This window comes from Scophthalmus maximus, chromosome 4, assembly GCF_022379125.1.
Source record: "Scophthalmus maximus strain ysfricsl-2021 chromosome 4, ASM2237912v1, whole genome shotgun sequence".
Taxonomy (NCBI): domain Eukaryota; kingdom Metazoa; phylum Chordata; class Actinopteri; order Pleuronectiformes; family Scophthalmidae; genus Scophthalmus; species Scophthalmus maximus.
Window position 1 is genome coordinate 20,304,126 of NC_061518.1, and position 19,883 is coordinate 20,324,008.

Sequence of the window (19,883 nt, forward strand, 5' to 3'; positions counted from 1 at the left end):
ATAGAAAAGCTAAAGAGGTGGAAAATGTGCAACAGAAAGGAAGAATGTACAGTATGAATATACCCATAGTAAAGTACCTTTTCCCTGTGACGTGACGGGTCGGCCAGCAAATAAACTGCGGAAGAGGATTATGCCACAGACCAATGAGAATCCTCGCTGATTCACTGAAACGCCCCTCTCATTACGTTAGATTGAACTCCGGTTTCTGTGGCTGTCAAATCATTTGGCTAGCCAACGTTAGCCTGTTAGCCGGGGATGACACCCAGAGGAATGGCGAGCAGTCGAGAGCAGTTTGTCTGAGAATCATACCGGGACACTCGTCAACAGCCCCGGCGAAGAGGCGTTTAGAGGACTCTGGGATACACGGTGAGTCGCGCCACTGAGCTCGCTTACGTGTAAAGGCTAACTTTAAAGGGACAGCTAGGTTGTTAGCAACAGCAACGGTTGCTACTTTAGCTAATGCTATTTATGGCTTAGTCGGTCAACGAAACAGGTGAGACGGCGTCCGCGTGTTAGCATTGACAACAACCCATCGAGTTCGTCGAGAGACGATTACACCACATGTCCAGCTGCCAGTTAAAAGCACGCCGGTTGTGACTGCCCAGCGCAAGCCAGGGGCGTTTGCTAGCTTAGCAGTGTCACGTCAGGCTGTGGCGAATGACACGACAGGTCGGTCACCTGCCAGGAATGCCACGACACTACGGGGTGAACTTTACTGGAATGAACTTGAAACACTGGTCCCACGACAGACATTACATCAGCTACACGACAGACTCTCTGAATGTCGTCGACAGCAGCAACAACAACACGACAGCTAACGTTAGCATACTTTAACGTTAGCATGAAGCTAAGCTATCCCAAACAATCCCTCATGCTAGTTCATTCCGCAGCCAGCGGGTTGTTTACTGTCCCCTCTTTGTACTCGGCCAGAGCTTCACGATTAACCGTCACGCTACGACGATGAACGACGATTAAACTAGACAACATTAGATCAACATCAAGTGCTTTGCGTTGGGGCGTCGCTTGTGTGTGTGTATTGTTGTCATTTGTTTCATGTGTGTGCTTCTCATCCCAGCAGCGGATGGCCTGGACAGCCCCTGTGGTGGGACCTGCATGAGGAGAGGAAGACCAATCTGAACCTCTGGATGAGTAATGAACTTAAACCCCTTCTGGAGCATGTCTGCCAATACGAGTCGTAAGGTAAAGTTGGACACAGGCAAAACAACGGTGCAGTTGAAAGTTGGTGCCGCAAGAGTTGTACGAGTCGCTAAAGGAATTGGATCACGCTGTCAGAATGAAAGTAGATGTGTTTGTGCTCATCACTCACAACTTTGTGTTCATTTTCTTAGGTGTCTTGTTAAGACAACCGCAAACTTTGATCAGAATACCTGTAAGCATTACTTGTGTCTGTGGTTTAGTACAGTGAGTTAGTAATATATTAACTTGGTGTCAACAAAGAGGGTACATTTTAGCAGACTGTTGCAACCCTATTGAGGTGGGAAGGAGGCTAACACTGTACCGTGAGTATGGGTGGGAGCCTACTTTTTCCCTGCCTAGTCAGAGGAACATGTCAAAAACATTCTGTAGTCAAGTCTGTCCTCAAGGAATGTGCAGGCTTGGTCTGTTGTATTAACGCACTACGTACGTTAAGCATTTCTGGCATACTTGCAGTCGTCACCAGAAGTGTTTGATGTGGCTTCCTGATGCATTTCTGACATTGTGCTGCTGTGTGCTCAATGTATACAGTGACACTACAACTGCTCTTATCCGTCACTGCAGCATCAGTGAGATACAATTTTAGCTGTGCTTAGGAGAGCGTGCTCTTGTCTAGACGGTGTATCCTGATGGCAGGATGGCTGCAAACCAGATGGGCAGTGCAACCTGAGAGGTTGGTCACGGCACATAATCGCTACCCCGGGCAGTTGTCTACTCTCATGTGTGCATAATGGCTCATAAACAGTAGCTTCATGCCCATTAAGACCTTCCTCCTGTCTTCTTTTTCACATAGCGACACATTTTCTCGGATGATGTGTTGACATTCCTGTTTTATTTACCCCACTAAACAGCAGAGACCCGACAACGAGGAACAAAGCGGGCATGGCGAGCAGAGGGCCAGCCCAGCCCGGCTGTCCTTGGGCAAGAAGCAGCTTCCTCCCATTCCAAAGAATGCCACCCCCATTACCAAGCCTGCATCATTAGGCACTCCAGCCCAGTCAGCCAACGGCACACATGCCTCCTATGGACCCTTTTACCTGGAGTACTCTCTCCTGGCTGAGTTGTAAGTACTTGGTCCTATATGAGGAGTAAAAATTCAGTTGGTAGCACTTTGCTATACAACTAATAGGCATAGTTTGTATCAGATTGGTCTCACGATATCCCTTTTATTTTATTTTATCTAAGAATAATGTATGTTGCATACATGCATTTTCTCTCCTCTTCATCTAACGTTTTGTTATGTGACCTGCAGCACACTTGTGATTAAGCAGAAACTCCCTGGAATTTATGTTCAACCATCCTACAAGTCGGCACTAAGTAAGGACCCACGCTTTGAAGCTCCTGTACTCAATAATGTTTCATATTTACAACAATCCAATGCTCACTCATTCTAGAATGTAATATGAAATGTTTGTAAACTATGTCAAAATGTACTGTAAAACTGAGACCAATACACTATATTCAGCAGGGAATATAATTTTGCCTGCAAACTGTGCTGTCACTGGTCATGTTTCAGAATATTATGTGTCCCTCTGTTTAGTGTGGTTTGGGGTCATATTCATCAGACATGGCTTGTACCAGGATGGAGTCTTCAAATTCACTGTGTATATTCCTGATAACTATCCAGATGGAGATTGTCCTGTGAGTAGTGTAATTTTGACAAATGGTTTTTGGACTGTTAGTATGTTAAGTCTAGGAAAAAAGATTTTGTGAGCACATAATTATGCAGTATCTCATTAGCAAAATTAAAAAAATCTTTGTTTTCCAGGTCTGCAAATGTCTTGGAAAATAATGCATATCTTAAAATATCCAGAGCTGTCATGCGGGGAAATGTGTTCTGTAGTATTTTAAACTCTTAAATTACTCTTTAATTTCAGAAATTAGTATTTGACATCCCAGTCTTCCATCCTCTTGTTGACCCTGTGTCTGGAGAGCTTGATGTCAGAAGAGCTTTCACCAAATGGAGGTAGATTTGCTTTTATGCTTGAGCAAGTAACTCTCACTTTGTAATTTTTTTCAAATTTGCTTTGCTGCTGCTGCAAAAATCTAAACTTTAGTGAAAACTAAATTATTAATTCTGTGTACCCTGAGCAAGTCCTGCTTGGTTATGCTTCCCCTTGGACTGTTTACTCTGATGGACATTCATTGCAATGTTAATTTTTGGACTAAAGAGAATTTGATGAGAGACTGTTTTCAAAGCAATGGCGAGAAAACGTATTCAGTATGGAGTCTAAATCAGATTGAGTGTCTTTGAATATGATTCTTATCTCAAGTACAAGTTTGTGATGGTGATGTGTTTGATTTTAGTAGCGGTTGGTCACACACTCCCAAAAAGGTTTATTGATATTGCCAACCTCTTTGTTGTGTGTGTTTTTTTTTTAGACGGAATCATAACCACATCTGGCAAGTCCTGATGTATGCACGTACCATTTTCTACAAGATCAACACCACAGAACCACTCAACCCGGAAGCTGCTGTGCTGTAAGTGTCTTATCATCCTTTAAGCTGTTTTCATCCCAATGCAAGAGATGAAGCATTTATGCAAAAGTAGTCTCAAGTGATCTGTAATATTGCCAAAGAATGAGTTTGAAATAGTATTTGCATGAAATGTGTCTCTCTGCAGCAGACATTTTGATTTGTAGCAGTAACTGCACAGGTTTAACTAATACCACATATTATCTCAACCTCCATTTTAAGTGTCAAGAGTCAGCACCTCCAATCATAACATCCTAGAAATGGCCCTAGTTATACAAATTCAGACATTATTAATATTATTAAACCTGTGCTTTTCTTGCTATGAGTCAAAATGTCTGCTTTGAAAGCTTTACTGATTATGTCAGTGGACATTTTTAAAAGAGATTCATTTGGTCATTGATTTATCACCAGAACATGAATTATTTTTTCCTTACAGATATGAAAAGGATGTGCAGTTGTTTAAAAGCAAAGTGGTGGACAGTGTGAAACTATGCAACAGTCATCTTTTTGACCAGCCCAAGATAGATGATCCCTACGCAATAAGGTGGGTAAAATCCCTCACCAGTACAGAAAAAAAACACACTGAAATTTTGAAGCATAACAAATGTTGATGATCAAGGGGTTAAAAGTTTCTGACACTCACTCATCTATTGGTTACAGTTTTTCTCCATGGAATCCAGCTGTTCACGAGGAAGCAAAAGAAAGGATGTTCACGTACAAAGTAATTTTTATTCTTTTTTTTAAATATATACTGAAGTTTACCATCTCAGATTGTATATGAGCAGGAGAGTATTGTCCACTGCAGTTCTCAAATTAAAATGTGGCATGAGCACCTTGTTTGGTTGAGCTGTTCCTGTGATGGATGGATGGATGTATGGTATTGATCCCAAACTGGGACATTATGTAACTGCTAATTTGCCTTGTTGCCCTAGAGACGGCCTGAGGATCACCACAAGGGAACGCCGGTGTCGGGGCTGTCTTGGGTGAAGCCAGGATCGACGCAGCCCTTCAGCAAAGACGACGGTCCTCCCCAGAGCTGAAACGGCACTGTCGCAGCAGTGGCCACTAGGGGGAAGCAGAAAGCATTCGATGCCGTGCCACCAGCTTGCCTCCGCTGTTTTTGTGAACTGGATCCTTGAAACAGTTGGGAGAACTTTATATTGAATCTCCGTGTTATCGCTCAGCTTTAAAAGCTTTGTAGGCATCTCCTCAAACAGCTTTAGAATAAGTAAAACCAAGTGTGTATCATATGTAAATCGACGATGACAAATGGATGTGTCGGCAACATCGTTTAGGCTGTGATGCAATCAAAGAGCTTTCTCATTTAGATTTTTCGGATCCATGCACATGTTGGGCTGGGTGATATACATACTGTCCCAAAAAGGAGCTGAAAAGTATGAGCAAAGCAATTTGCCTTCATACGGTAAGTAATGTGGACTACATGATCTGCACCACTCGTTGAAACTGGCTCAGGACTGTTTATTTGTCAGACTTGGAATGTTTTCAGTGAGAGCTGCGTGAGTGAAACATCCTAATTATCACCTCTTTCATTATTCAATTAGGTTGACAAGATATGTTTTATATATTTTTTTTCTTATTGGACGATGATTTCTTTAAATTCTACCGTCTGTCTTCTCTTGTCTTACATAGTTTGTAATATATATATATATATATCTATATATATGAAGCAGAGCAGGCAAGTATGGTTTTTAAATGAGAGGCTAAATGAGTAAGTTTGTATTTTATTTTGTCTGATTGAAATAATTTTGAATGTTTTACGTCCTTTTGGCTTTTGGTTATTAAAGGTTTGATGTGTAAATAATGGATGCTGTGCTAAGGTTTGATTCTAAGAGACATGTCTGCATCAAGGCTCGGAAGTTAGTGGTAAATATTTTGGATTACTCTCTTTGCGAATATCAATTAAGCACCCTGGCAGATTTGTACTTCAAAATTAAATAAAGGCAATGCAGGATTCCTACATAGGTCTAAAGGAATCACGTATATATTTTGATAAGGTTTTGTTATATATGTTATATATGTTATAGACTAGTTTCAGAGCAGCACAAAATGGAGTTAAATCCAGTACCAAGGAAACTCCCTTTTCTGTTGTGCCAGACCAAAGTCACTTCATGTGTGACGTCTTCACCTGTACCAGCCTCTGGATTTATCGATAATAATCCCAGCAACTTTAAATATGGTTCCACTTAGGATGTTGGAAAATGATTTTTTAATATGTGTGGGAACCCCACTTATAAATTACACTATTAGAATAGCAGACATGGTATTCTGAAACCTGTTGGACTTATTTATAGCTGCTGTGAAAGGCAAGGATATAAGAGAACCTCAACACACTGCTGTCCGTGTCTTTAAACATAGGTTATTTAAACATGTTCTATTTGGAACCATTTCTGCTCCAGCTTGTGAAAGACATCACTGCATAGATGACGAGATTTAAATGCTTTTCTCTGAAGTCAATAAAATGATAAAAAGTCAAGTTATAAGTACTGTTTTTGTTGATTTGGAACACTTGTGTTGAGGCAATATACAAATTATATAAAGACCTCTCAGAAATGGAATGGATTTAGAGTCAAGTTTTAACATCTGTGTCCCCATCAAGAGTCCCCAAGTCAGATGCGTCATATTTTTAAAATCCTGGGCGGTTGACTCAAATATGTTTCGATTCCTATCAAGTAATCCATGTAAGATCAGTATAGGTGATAATTAAATGTAGCTACTAAAAAGATTAATAACAATACTGATGGTCACAAGGGGTTGCATGGTGGTGAAATGGTTAGCACTGTCACCTCACTGTGTTGAGTTTGCATGTGTATGCTTGGGTTCTCTCCGGGTTCTCCGACTTCCTCGCACAGTCCAAAGACATGCAGAATGGGGTTAGGAGACTCTAAATTGACCATATGTGTGAATGTGAGACTAAATGGTTGTCGGTCTCTGTATGTGGCCCTGTGATAGGCTGGCGACCTGTCCAGGGTGTACCCCGCCTCTCGCCTAATGTCAGCTGGGATTGGCTCCAGCCCTCCTGCGATCCTTGAATGGATAAAGCGGTAGACGATGGATGGATGGATTATGGTCACAAGTTCAGTAGTTATGATCACCTAAATTCCACATGATCCATGGTTTCAAATATGGACTCTACACCTCTTTTTCTGACCCACCGTGGGTCAATGGCAAAAATCAACACGTTACAGTTAAGAAAAAAAGTTGAATTTGATAAAGTCTGTGAAAACACTTGAGCTGATGTGAAGCGGCACGTCGCTGAGCCGGCCACCAGAGGTCGCCGCGCACCCACGGAGGAGAGCGGCACACGCGCTCCCGTGGTGTTCGCGTCGACGACCGAACTCCGCTCCATGTGCACGAGTAACACGTCGCCCGATTGGCTGCGCCCTCGACGCGGCCATCTTATACACCCCGTCAACGCGGCCACTTTTTTTTTTTTTTACAAACGAATTCACGACTTCCCCCAGCCACCCTTTCCGCCGCTTTTGCGGGGCGGCACCGCACCCGAAGTCCTAACGCTGCGCGCGCCGGGTGTTATTTTTCACGCCGGTGGGCGACATCGTGGCTCCCCTGTCGGCGGGCCAATCACAGGGGAGGTCACTAATATGCAAATGCGGCGTTATCACAGTCACGTCAGCAGCAGCAGCAGCAGCAGCGGTGGACGGAGCCGCTGCGCCGCGGTCGCCAGCAGGAGCACAAGTAACAACACAGTCACAACTTCGCCGATAACGCCGTCCCCGCGTTGACGCCCGGCGCCGCGGTGCCCGCTTCGTTTCAGGTAAGACGAGGAAAAGTAACGCGCCCTGTTGTTTATTTCTGGACGAATTGGCGCACGCGGTCGGGACTGGAGAAGTGGTTCCGTTCGAGTCGAGAGGCGAGGAGCTGTCAAACAGTGTGACAGTGTGTCGGTCGGTCGGAGCGAGGCTCGCCGTCCGGTGACACACCGTCCTGCCGCGCGCTCCGAGCGCGCTCCCACTCGTCCTGACAAACTTGTCCGCGGCAGTTCGGCAATTTCATTCGGCGTATTCAGCAGCTGACGCCACTTCGCGTAGTAAACAGTTTTGCGGGGGTTGTCGATGATGATGATGACGACGAAGACGACGACGACGACGACGCGCGCGGCTGTGGAGCAGCCCCCTCCCCGCCGTGCTCCTCGGCCATGGTGGTGGTCCTGAACTGACAGCGACCGGTCCGCCCGCCGTCGGCCGTCGGGTCGCCGTCGGTGCGGACGCGGCAACTGTTGGCAGCGCCCGACGCCTCGGCGGCTTCGCGCGGAATGAATTGAGGGGAAAAAAGTCGAGTCGGGGATAAACAAACACAAGCTGGTCGTCTTATCGCGGACACCATCGCCGTCGACCTCTCCATCCGTCTCCGGCCTCCTCCCCCTCCTCCTCCTCTTCACCGGGGACACGCGTCACGACACCTTTTTGAATCCTGTGGCTTCTAAAGTGTGTGTGTGTGTGTGTGTGTGTGTGTGTGTGTGTGTAGGGGTGGGGGGTGGGGGTGTTTGGTTCAGGAGCGCAAGTGTGACTCATCTCGACAACATTTTAAATTTAACAACCAATGGTCCACGTGCACCCCCCCCCCCCCGCCCACTCCGCGAGCAGTTTCGCGTCAAGTGGAGTGGAACACATTGGGAGTTGAAACCATCGCTGGGTGGATATGAGAGAGATGCTGCCGACTTCAGCGTTGCCTACTGGAAAGAAAAAGCCTTATTCAAAAAAACAAAACATAAAAGAAAATGCAAAAGCGGGGAACATGTTGCTAAGTCGTTTCCAAGTAAAACGGTCTTGTGCAGCCACACCCCCCCCCCCCCCCCCCCCCCATCCCAGCGTGGTTGACCTTTTGACTTTTGAATCTCCAGGGTTAATTCTACTGTCTTCTCTCCACCGGATAGTACCGGCTGGCTCGATGATCTGTGTCCGTCAGGCCCAGGCTCAGGCTCCGATGGCGACCTCGGGGACAGGCGCGTACACAGCTCCACGTTGATATCAGTCCCCGAGCTGCATGTGTCACGTCCATATAGGAAACAACTGGACTGCTGTGTGTGTGTCCCCTTTTGGACAACATGGGGGTCTTCATAAGATAGCAGTTGCTTGGCTGGCAAGGCTGTATGGATCCAGGGCACCGGCAGCGAAGATGGTGTATTCATGCATTATTGATCTAAAACACGTTTTTAGTTTTCATACGTCACCTCCCATGTTCTGTCATTAATCCAGGCTGGAGTTGACTGTCTCCTTCACTTTCACCCAGGGTGCAGCCCAGACTCTCTTTGAACGTCACCAACAAGGAAATAGCCGCCGCGCGCTTGTTGGAAATCATTTTAAACGAGTTTGTGTGCATTAAAACGAAAGGACCATGCACCAAAATCACTGTCGATATGTGGCACAAATAGATGTGGCCATTGCACACACTGTTATTTGAGCAGTGTTGTCTGTTTCTTCTAAGACAATGATGTCACATGCCTCTTATTTTACTTGTTGAGTGTAAGACAGATCATCATTGTGTTGCCACTGAATATAACTCAGCGGAGATGCCACACGTTTCCCAAGTAACTGGGATAAAATGAAGTATGAATGAAATTAATTTGAAACTGAGAGCACAGTGGTGGGGAGAGTGATGGACAGTACATAGTAGAAAATAACAAGAGATATATAAATATGATAAAGAAGATATTCTCAACACCTTAGCTCATGTACAAAACACAGGTGGCCCTTAACTTATTAAATGTGATATGACACCTGCACTCCCACAGGATTGACAGAGTATGAGAGACTAAAGAGCACGATTATTACGCTTCGACTGCACTTTCCCACTCGCAAGCTTTGAATCATGAATTGTTCTGGTCTGTTATGTCAGACTTGAGTGATTGACTGGCAAACTGTGCAGGGGGTGTACCCTACCCCTCACCCCTGGGATAGGCTGCAGCCCCCCATGACCCCACCAAGATTAACAAGTACAGATAAAGAATGAATGGAAACACAGACAATGGAACCAATAGTGATGCAGATAATGACTGTTGGCGTATTGGTTGGTATGGACCAAGCACGTCCCACTTGGGAGAATTTACTGACCGATTAATTATTTGGCCGATAAAAAAACAAACAGCGGATGTGAGCCTTTCATAGACATATCGGTAGAAACTCTTACGTGTGGCAATATGCACAGATATAAAACATTTATTTTACAGAGTAGCAGAAATTATGTGCATTCATGTTTACATTTTACGTAAAAAAATATTTTCTTTATACAAGTTCTTCATATCTGGTTGTATTTTTCTCTTTTTCTTTATAGATATTTATTATGTAGTTAACTGTAAAATAAAATAATCAATCACATTTCTTTTTCGCGGTTTGATCGCGACATCTTAGGAACCATTACAATTTGTTTAAATAATATGTATTGCTATCAATAGATGTTTTACTACCTACTATTTGTATCTGCATTGCCCCCCCCCCCCCCAAAATCTATATCAGTGAGGCGCTAATTTAAAGTTTACTAAAATAAACTAACAATTAGGGATGGAAATGTTTTACAGGTTTCTCAGTAAAGCATGGTAACATTATTAAAACTGTGACTACCTTACTTTGGGAAACTCTGTAAATACTGTCCAGCAGTATTAAAGTAAACAACAGTCATTTAGACACGCAGGGGCACTCAGGGGAAGCACGCAATGTGGGTTTGTTTTGCATATTGAAACATGGCAGAAGAACTTTTTTCAGCCTTCCAAGAGGAATGAGTGTCGTGTGTTGTGTATTGGCGTTTGGTGTTGTGCATGTGCTGAGGGAAACTTGATTCAAGGCGGTCATGGTCTGCAGAACATGCAGAAAGAAAATCACCTTGAATGCGTGTCAAGCTGATTTTTCAACTCTGTGAATGATGCGGGCACTTCAGAATGGGGAATATGTCATGGTTTGTCCAACACGCCAATAGTCCACAATGTAAACTGAAGCTTTCAGTGTAGCCTGCTTGGTAAAAACTCTGCCCATTGTACAGCAGTGTGCGTAGTGTGTCTTCACACTGTTCACCCACTGCACACAATAACACATTACTAAGTTTAGTCACCAAACCAGTTTATTGTATTCATTATAAATCCGACGGTCCATGAGAAACACTGCTGCCTTCTATAAAAGACTCAATAACGATTGCAATTACCGTCACTGTCTTGTTGTGCATGAGGACATTGCCCATTACGTATAAAGTGACTGCTGCTGCCTCTGGTGTCACTACTTTCAGATCATTAAGACTTACATTTGGGGTTTAGGATTTGGTTGGGGTAAGGGTTGGTGTTTAGTTTTAATAATTAGAGTATAGGGTAGTGATTTTTTTTTTTGATCCTGCTTATCAATACCAGTTCTTCTCGGAAATATTTCCTGACACAAGCCATTAGACGGTACAAAACCTCACCTCTGTCTGACAGAGACACTCTGGACCCTATGTTTTACACAGATTCAGCACATTTTCACCTTCATGTCATCTTCTTATGCACACTACTGCTAACTGATTACACACTTGCACTGTGATTATGTACATTCTTTATATTTATATTATTGTGGTATAGTTTTGCATTTCACTCATATTCTGTAAGGTGTGTTGTGCGACAGATACCTGCAGTGACACCGGAATATCTCAGTTTGGGATCAGTAAAGTTCATCTATCTATCTACAAGTCAAACTCAAGGAAAACACGTCCCTCATAGCAGCAATAGGGGCAAAATGTGAGAACTAAAGTGCATCCGCGCGCAACATCTAACTGCGCGTTGACGATCTTTACTTGACCACAGCACAATAAACATCAGTGTAGCTACACTGCTCCAAATCAATGTCGTGCCGCCTTCAATGTTTGTCCAGATTCGAGGTGCGACCCGACTTGCAGCTAATAAACGCCCAGCATCTACTGCTCTTTGCCTTGTTGTTGCTTTCTCTGTTGTAGGCAGACTTTTGACCGTTTGACTCGGCCCGTGTTTCACTCAGACGTTAGTATGCATGCTAAGTGCTAGCTCCTATCAAAACACAGGCGCAGTTACGTGGATGCGTGACGTAAATTAATATATATATATATATATATATCTTTTAGGAACTGACAAGCAGAAGCGAAATGTAACTTTTTCTCACAGGTTACCGGTGACACTACTCTGTCTGTACTCGTCTGTCTGCCTCCCTCCCACTCCTCGGGGGCGTGTTGCCTAAGCTCCGTGGCTGTGTCTTGCCGTGTCAAAATAAAAGCTCCTACAGTGTTTTGAAATTGCGACTTCATGACGTTTCATAAAATTCTGTAGGAGCAACTGCAATAATGCAAAATGATCATAGCGGAAACCCTGAAATGTCATCTACTGGAAAAATGAAACGTGTGTGTGTGTGTGTGTGTTTGACACAGAGAAAGAGAGAGAATAATAGAGGTGTATTTGTTTGTTTGTCAGAAGCATTACTCAAAAAGTTATAGACAGAACAGAACAGCTTGTAAGTTTGATCAATGATAGGTCTCAGCCATGGTAGCGGGTGATGACATTTTGGAAGGGATCCAAATCTGGATCAGGATCCTGGACTTGTTCTGAAGGATTCCCCAACATTTTGAGTTCGGGCAAAACTTTGAGTCATATCTTCATAAATGCACAACAGGAAATATGTAGGTCAGATGAAAATGGAAATGCTAATTTTAGGTGAAATGGCATATAGGTACGGCCATTACGGAAGGTCTGCGGTCTGTGAGTGCTCTTGTTGGGGATTTATTTGGCCGACGATTCAAAATCACACATAGTAGTGTACTAGTTCTGCCTACCACAGCTTTAGAGGGCCTCACCATGAGCAAAACCTACTCTACTTCTTAGGATAATGTTAAATTTAAAAGGCACTTTTCTGTCTGTATATTAAACAAAACATCAGCCTAAAGGTCACTTGAAATGTATATAAACTAGGAAAAAAAATATTAAAGACATCCCTACACAAGTTTGACTAAGATATGAAAGAAATGTCTCTGCTTATTTATGCTTTTGTGGGCCTGTGTGTCGAGCAAGGCAGCATATAATGACTGACCTGGGTAAGCTTCTGTCATCTTCCGCTGGTCTGTGGTTGCAGAAAACACGCATGCACACACATGCGCACGCACGCACGCACGCACGCACGCACACACGCACACTCACTCAAAGGGCCTCATCTGCCTCTGCCCCTAGCTGTTGAAATTCTATCAGCTGTCTGCACCTCCCACAAATTCTGCAACAGCAGGGTAAGCAGCTTCATTGGTTGTGTGGGTGTATGTGGGGGCGGGGGGGTTGAGGTGCGTATGTGTGTATGTGTGTGTCAAAGGGGAGGGGTACAGGAAGAGGCACCTGCTTGTGGCTGGCAGTTGGTTTGCACCAGCTGCTTTGCTACACACATGAAAGGCAGTGGTGATAGATAATTGACAGTACCAAATTTCCTTCTGACCTAGTCATTAGCTGCTTTTTAAAAGCTTTGTTGACATCAGTTGGGAATTCATGCCATTGTACTTACCTACCAAGTATATATCACTGATTTAAGAAAAGGATGATACAAATAGATATTGTGGTTTAAAAAAACCAAAACCTTGATACATTGTTATTTAATCTCCCACTGAAATTAATCATTTTGCGTATTTGTGTGGTTGAGTGAACTGGATTAGTTTGTTTTCAAACTGTTATGTTCTCTAGTCTTCATCTTCTGATTTTTTAAAATATGTTTTCTCTGTTTTTGGACAGGGACACAATTTAACATGCTGTAGAAAGTGAGGCTCAGTGGGACCAGCTTGGATCCAGTGGTGTTCCAAAGGTTCCAGTCACCCTCCGGGCTCCACCATGGACTTCTTTGATGATCCCAGCCTCTTTGTTGGAGGCTTGGAAGGGCTGGACGAGGATGGGTTTTCCTCAGCACCATCACTTGTGGATGAGCTGAACCTCAGTGCTGACTTTGAGCCCCTCCAAGTGGAGCCTCTGGGCCCAGGGAAGCACCAGGACGCAATGCCACCAGTTTCTACCCAACAAGTCATGCCCACTTACAGTCAACCGATGGGTCACTACATTGGCGTTAAGGCGCAGAATATTGCAGGGCAGGCCTTTCCTGGTCACGGGGGCACAGTTGGTGGTGGTGCTGGCGGCATAATGCCAGAGCAACATGGCCAGTATCACACTGCCGCCATGAGCCAAGTGCCTCAATCCAATGGGCTGTTCTGTAACAGCAGCAGTCCAATGTGGGGCAACCAAGACCAGAATGGCAATATGTACCACCAGATATCTCAACAGCAGCCACATCAGCAACAACAGCTTTGTCATCAGCAGCAGCAACTGCACAACCAGCAACTTAATGTCCAACAACAACATGTACGACTGCAGCAACACCACCCCTGTCATCAACAACAACAGGAGCAGCAGCACAGATTGCGGCAGCAGCAGCTGCAACAACAGCAAAGTCATCAGCAACAGCTGTTAAGCCAGCGCCAGCCCCAACAAATTACCACGCAGACTATGCCCCTGCCGCAACCGCAGCATCACAATTTCTCTTTCCACAGGGGGAGTCAGTCTCAGGGCCAACAGCAAGTTCTCCATAGTCACCGGGGGGTTCAGCACCAACTAACTGTCGGAGGACCGCGGTTCCAGCCAAGGGCCCTGCCAAGCAAGCCTTACTTGGATAGTCAGAATGCTTCTCTGAGTGCGACTTGCTTACAACAACAACAGCAGCAGCACGGTAGCTACCATTTGACCTCAGGAGGCCAAGCCTTCTCTGGACCGGGGCTGGAAGACCCTATACTGCCTTTCCCCATGAATTCATCATCGATGGTTCACTCCCTGCCCACGTGCTCAGTCAGTTCTGCAACTGCTTACCAACCAGCCCAGTACCCCGCTTACCCCGGAGAGCCCGAAATACCCGGCCTCAATCAGCATTCTTTGTCCTCGGCCTCAGTATCTGGGCCCACACCCACCGCCGCTGTACCCCTCATTTCCGCAGTGCCTGAGCTATCAGGGACAGTATGTCAGTTTCCATCCACAGGAGTTATGGCTCAACCGCACACTGGGATCCCGGTTAGCCAGGCAGAGGAATGTCCTTTCCGGGCCCTACGCTGTTCTGGAGAAAGCCAGGGAAACAGTGGGTCATCTGAGATGTTTGGCGAATCCATGAGCTGCTACCCCATCATGGCCAGCCAGCTGCCCTCTGAACAGCCCCAGAGCTGCGGGGCCATCGACACCAATGGATACCGGGCCTTGGGAGATAGTCTCCTGACAACGGAGGCTCAGGATGGAGATTTAGAGGAACTGGAGCCTCCCGACCTCTTGCCTGACCTACTGCCCCAGCTAGAGGCTGCTCTCAGCCAGCAGGATGAATCCAGCTGTTCCTGGTCCAATTCCAGCTTGGGGAGGGGGCATGAGCACAGGAAACAACCACCTGTTGAGTACAAGATAGAGAAGGTAACACGATGTCACAAAAATGTATTTGTTTTCAGTTTTGGGGTTCTACACATGGCTGGATATTTTAGCCATATTGTAGCCCCCTGAATGTAATATTGCCTCTGCTCTAATTTATATGAATATGAAGTAGCCGGCACACACCCCTATTTGTCCTGTTCAGATAACTGAGGAGAAGTGTGGGGAGTGCAGGTTAATAAGTTGACATTAATTGAAGCAATTGGATTAGTGTCACTGCCTGGTTATAATTTGCTTTATTAATGGAGAGCATTGCATTGTTGACGTCAAGAGAATGTCTGTGTTTTTCCCAGTGTATCGCACCACAGAATCCAGTCACTCTTGTAATGTTTAACTAACTATCCCAGATAGAACCCGTGCCTGTCAAGTTGGAAACCTGCAATCAGTGGTGGAGCGGGGAGGCGGTGCCTCGGGCCATCTGAAAGCCCTCTGAAAATGATAATGGTCTGTCCGGTCTGGCCTCCTCAACACGACGACAGCAGGTCAGGCCTGATTAGGCTGAGAGTGGCAGGAGTGTCTTCAGGACTTAGCTGTAAGCATACTTAGGGCTATATCAAGATGTGGGTCAGGGCAAGCCAGAGGCACTTGCACACTGACTCGCTGGAGTGTGGGGGAGGTTGTTGTGGTAGCTGCCACGGTTTATGTGTGTATGCATGCACATGTGAGAGAGAGAGAGAGAGAGAGAGAGAGAGAGAGAGAGAGAGAGAGAGAGAGAGAGAGAGAGAGAGAGAGAGAGAGAGAGAGAGAGAGAGAGAGAGAGAGAGAGAGAGAGAGAGAGAGAGAGGGGAAAAGTGCATGGTGAAGGACAGTGGTTAGCACTTGAGGGAAGGGGGAGGGGGTTTGGGGGATGGAGAGAGCAGTAGTTCACGGAAAAAAAAGGAGCGCTTAGGGAAGAATGGGAGGGAAAGAGACAGAGGGGAAGAGCAGTGAGAGGGAGCAAAGAAGCGTAGGGGGAGGTTGAGCGAATGCATTAGCTGGCTGTAACAGGCTTCAGGCGGTTCCTGGACCTCAGTTGGCTGGTAACTCTGCAGCATCCACACAGCCTCCTGGGCCACAAGTGACACATGACCAGCAGCGAAAGCGCCAGACGTTACACAAATGGTCACGTGACATGCATTTTAGTTTCTTTTTAGTTTTAAAACGTTGTTTTAACAGGATTAGGATTGAGCCTGAATATCTCTAGAGAGTGTTCTCCTCTGGGCAACAGACCCTTTATGTCCCCTTTTCTTCTGAAACCAAACCTGTGCCATGATCCAAAACACAACCTGTGTGTTGAGTAATGCCTCCACTATCACCCAACAGGCTGTGGGCGACAACAAAACTGGTGGCCTGACCAGAGAACCCGAGTTCATCCACACACAGGCTATTTGCCCATCTGCAAAGGTCCCTGATTGAATTGGGCCGTGAACCACAGCCATACGAACCAGCCTTTCCCTGTCTGTGTCAACATCCAGCCCCGTGTTGATGCTTACGGGCTGACTGTGCTATTCATGTGCACTGATGTGTGAAGAGCCTGCTGATAGTGTGTTTGCTGAACAGGCAAGGCGTCAGGAGATAGCTGCCCACTCCTCATTCCCCCGCAGTGAATGTGGCTAATTAGGATTTCCAATGGTTGAAGTTGTAATGGTCAGCTGCAGCTGTGATGAGCACCCGGGGTGTCGAGATTGAACAGTTGTCCCAGTTAACTGTATTCAGAGGTTAGAAATAATGTGTTGGGCCCCGTTGCAATGGATCTGAATTCAAATGAACAGATGTGTGTAGAGCTCTGGGCTGTTTTATGATGAATCATTTCAACAACCCCCGACTGCGGGGGGCTTCCTCTGAGGAGGAAGCTGATGCAGGTGAGCCCCATCTGAGCTGCATGCCACTTTGAAATGCTTACGTTCACTCAAGTGAGTCAGCAGTCTGTGAATACACAGACGTGCACCGAAGTCTGGACATTGTCCTTAATTTGTCTGGGAATTTTTTCCCGAAGATGTCAGAGTGAGCCCATGTGAGAAAATAGAAAATTCACAGCAAGCGAGTTGGCATGGTGATGACTGTACACAAAGACACTGATTTCCCCATCGCATTGATAGTCATGTCTTGCCTCCTGCATGCTCTATACTGACGACACAGAATTTTTTCCACAAATGTTCCTGTTGGTGTGAAAGTGAAATCTCCTGCTGCTTTCGTCACAAATGAAAGGCAAACTCCCGCTCCAGTTTTCTGGACATACAGTTTTAAAAAACATTTGCAGCTCGATTATTGTTGATTCATTATAAAGTCTGCTTATTTTCTTATTTTCTTTTAAATAGAAGATTTTTGACGGGTCATTTGTAATCTCTATTTGTATTGTAGTCTCAATGTGCCTGAATTTGGATTTGATAGACCTATATATGGGTGCAAATTTAACCGTGCCCCAAAGGCAAAAAGAAAACTTTTCTGGGGCAACGGCTGAACGTTCTCATCACCCCTGCTCGCTGTACTCAAACTGAAAGAGGATGTTTGCCACCCTGATTTCAGTCCCACCCTTTGGTACCAAAGGAGTTGACGTCCTTTCAACACTGACACGGTTCATCACCTTTCAGTGCACACACACAACAAGGTCACTGGGAGAAATCAGAGAGCACGTTTAAATGAACTGCAAAAGCTGGTTACTCTTAAAATCTGTGTAGCTGGTCCACAGTTCCCTCCAAACACAATTGCCCTATTTTACGCATATTGTGATTTAACTCTGCAGACAAATCGCAACAATGAACAGTTATAGTGTTTACTAAGTTGCCGTTTAGCCTGTCTTTTTTGGGGAGTCTGGTGTTTCCCATGTGATGTCATATCAGCCTCACTGTATTTTATATTCTGGTACATCTGTATCACTCATTTCTTGTCATGACACTTGTATTCTAAGTGATTGGCTTTGCAGCTTCTCCCCCTGTTACTTCACTCTGCTTTTCGTAATTTTCATCAAATGGCCCTCTCGCTAAGCAGCATTGAAGTGGAGTGAAGGATACTGATGGACTGGGCTGCTCTAACCACTACAGGCCCTTAGACAGTGACACTCACCAGGTGCCTCCTCCTCTATCTGCCTCTAGGTCTCAGTTCAGATTTGTGATCTGGCTGGGTACTGGTGCCCAGCCCTCTCCACCCCGCCGTCGCTCCACAGTTGTGTAGCCAGTAAAGCACCCACGAGTGTGTCTGCGCCTGCAAACTGGGTTGCTGCGCGTGTGACATGCTAGCCTTGTTGCTTCCTGACCTCTGTGAGATTTACGTAACTCCTCGCCAACCAGCCGACGGAACTGGGAAGGCAATGCCATTATCAGCCCTGAAACATGACACCATGCATCACCCCAGCCCTTGCCCAATCACCCACATGCACCACACACACGCATGCATGCACACACATTTAGGACACTTGTGCACACTCCCCTGTGAAACCTGCTGCTTCTGTAGTCACATGGTGATAGACTGTTTCACTCACACACTTTCTCTGATTACCACGCACGCACACACACTCTTCTCTCCTCTCCTCTCTCCACTCTCTCCCACTCCGTCTCGCTCACTCTCTGTCGAGTGTTCTGTGTGTGGTTTGCATCCGGCCTCATCGGCCTGTCTGTTTTGGAAGCCTGCCAGATAAGGGTGGGGGCGGGAGATAACTAAGGGTCAGAGGTAAACAGGAAGTCAGGCGGTCTTTGCTGTGGGCTGACGGGGAGGGCTCAGCGGAGGAGGAGGAGGCGGAGGAGGACCTTGGAGAGCAGAGGGAGGAGGGAGTTGTACTTGGATTGACTGTGTCAGGAGCATGTGGGAACACTGCCAGCCCAAACTGCACAGTAGGTCTGAATTTAAAGTATGTTCTTTTATTCTGCTTTTCTGTCTTCCCTTGTCTCTGTTGCTTCCTTCTCCAGGGATTAAATGGCTTTGAATATTTTTCAGGGGTGATGGGTTTGCTGAGCGGTGAAATGTGCAGGGTTTTTCGTGTGTGTGTGTGTGTGTGTGTGTGTGTGTGTGTGTGTGTGTGTGTGTGTGTGTTTGTGACTGGAATGTGCGGCTCTTTGGTTGTGATGTCAGGCAACCTCCATGAACTCGTGGTAACCTTTGACTGGTGGAGAGTGGAAAGCTGGGAGGTCAGACTACCACAGTGTCTCTGGGGAGGAAAGACATGCGTTTGAGGAAGAACACAAGAAAACCACCTTTAAATTAGCCTCGGTGGAGGGTGAAGAAGAGGAAATTAGAAAAGACACCAAGGGGTTAGGACCTCTTTGCCCTTGTGTTAACAACTGACACATCGGTTGTTTTCTCGTGGCAGGGGGAAGCGACTGCGTGTGCGTTTGTTTGAATGAAACATCTCAGGATAAAGTCAAGATAGCTGCGATACGACTAAAGTTAAAGTTAGTGTGTCCTTCTGTTCCACCGTACCACAGTTTGACTTTGACAAAACGTAATGCCGGTCACGCTGTCCACAGACACGACCGTTGGCTGACTGGTTACTGATTGTGAGTTCAGCAAACAGGTTTGTGTCATTAGGAAGTCATTAGCTAGTTGCCATGGTCTCCGGGGTTGTGGGGCAATACTTTGAGTGTCGTGCGTGTTTTACACCATTCAGTTTCTGTTGAGAGCACAATTGCCCGACTCGATTCTAATGTTTACTTTTGTCTGTCACATCAGGTTTGTCATTTATCCACTGTTACTCTTTGTTAATTCAGTCAAGCTATGGTACTGTCATAGGCTCACAAAAAGATTTAAGCCAATTGGTCCAGTGTTTTCCACAGAATTT

General features: G+C 45.6%; 2 protein-coding genes across 8 annotated transcripts in view; both read left to right on the plus strand.

The window, feature by feature from the left end:
* Positions 1-188: 188 nt before the first annotated feature.
* On the plus strand, positions 189-5,512 carry LOC118302585 (akt interacting protein). Of its 4 annotated transcripts, none has more exons than XM_035628858.2 (10): positions 189-366; positions 1,076-1,200; positions 2,070-2,278; positions 2,468-2,532; positions 2,756-2,856; positions 3,093-3,181; positions 3,598-3,696; positions 4,127-4,234; positions 4,351-4,411; positions 4,623-5,512. In XM_035628858.2, exons 2-10 carry the CDS (start codon positions 1,153-1,155, stop codon positions 4,728-4,730), a joined length of 888 nt encoding a protein of 295 aa, XP_035484751.1. In that variant the 5' UTR covers positions 189-366; positions 1,076-1,152; the 3' UTR covers positions 4,731-5,512. The 4 variants fall into 4 exon arrangements, with proteins under 4 accessions (XP_035484751.1, XP_035484752.1, XP_035484749.1 ...); XM_035628859.2 differs by having other exon boundaries at positions 1,079-1,200; XM_035628856.2 differs by having other exon boundaries at positions 191-366; positions 2,067-2,278.
* A 1,690-nt stretch (positions 5,513-7,202) lies between these two features.
* The window catches only part of chd9 (chromodomain helicase DNA binding protein 9), a 69,089-nt gene continuing 56,408 nt past the window's right edge, over positions 7,203-19,883 (plus strand). For 2 of the 4 annotated variants that reach the window (XM_035628821.2, XM_035628822.2), the window contains exons 1-2: positions 7,203-7,483; positions 13,418-15,118. In XM_035628821.2, the coding sequence (XP_035484714.1) occupies positions 13,514-15,118 (1,605 nt within the window). In that variant the 5' untranslated portion in view covers positions 7,203-7,483; positions 13,418-13,513. Of the gene's footprint in view, positions 7,484-13,417; positions 15,119-18,850; positions 18,957-19,883 lie in introns of those variants that run through there. The other 2 variants (XM_035628825.2, XM_035628823.2) reach the window with 2 other exon arrangements.

What these genes read in the sequence shown, in the direction of transcription:
- LOC118302585 (XM_035628856.2), top strand. Translation starts at nt 1,153, where the DNA reads ATGAACTTAAACCCCTTCTGGAGCATGTCTGCCAATACGAGTCGTAAG. An exon ending in TACTCTCTCCTGGCTGAGTT is followed by an intron (nt 2,279 to 2,467) that starts GTAAGTACTTGG and finishes TGTGACCTGCAG; the next exon opens with CACACTTGTGATTAAGCAGA. An exon ending in GATGATCCCTACGCAATAAG is followed by an intron (nt 4,235 to 4,350) that starts GTGGGTAAAATC and finishes TATTGGTTACAG; the next exon opens with TTTTTCTCCATGGAATCCAG.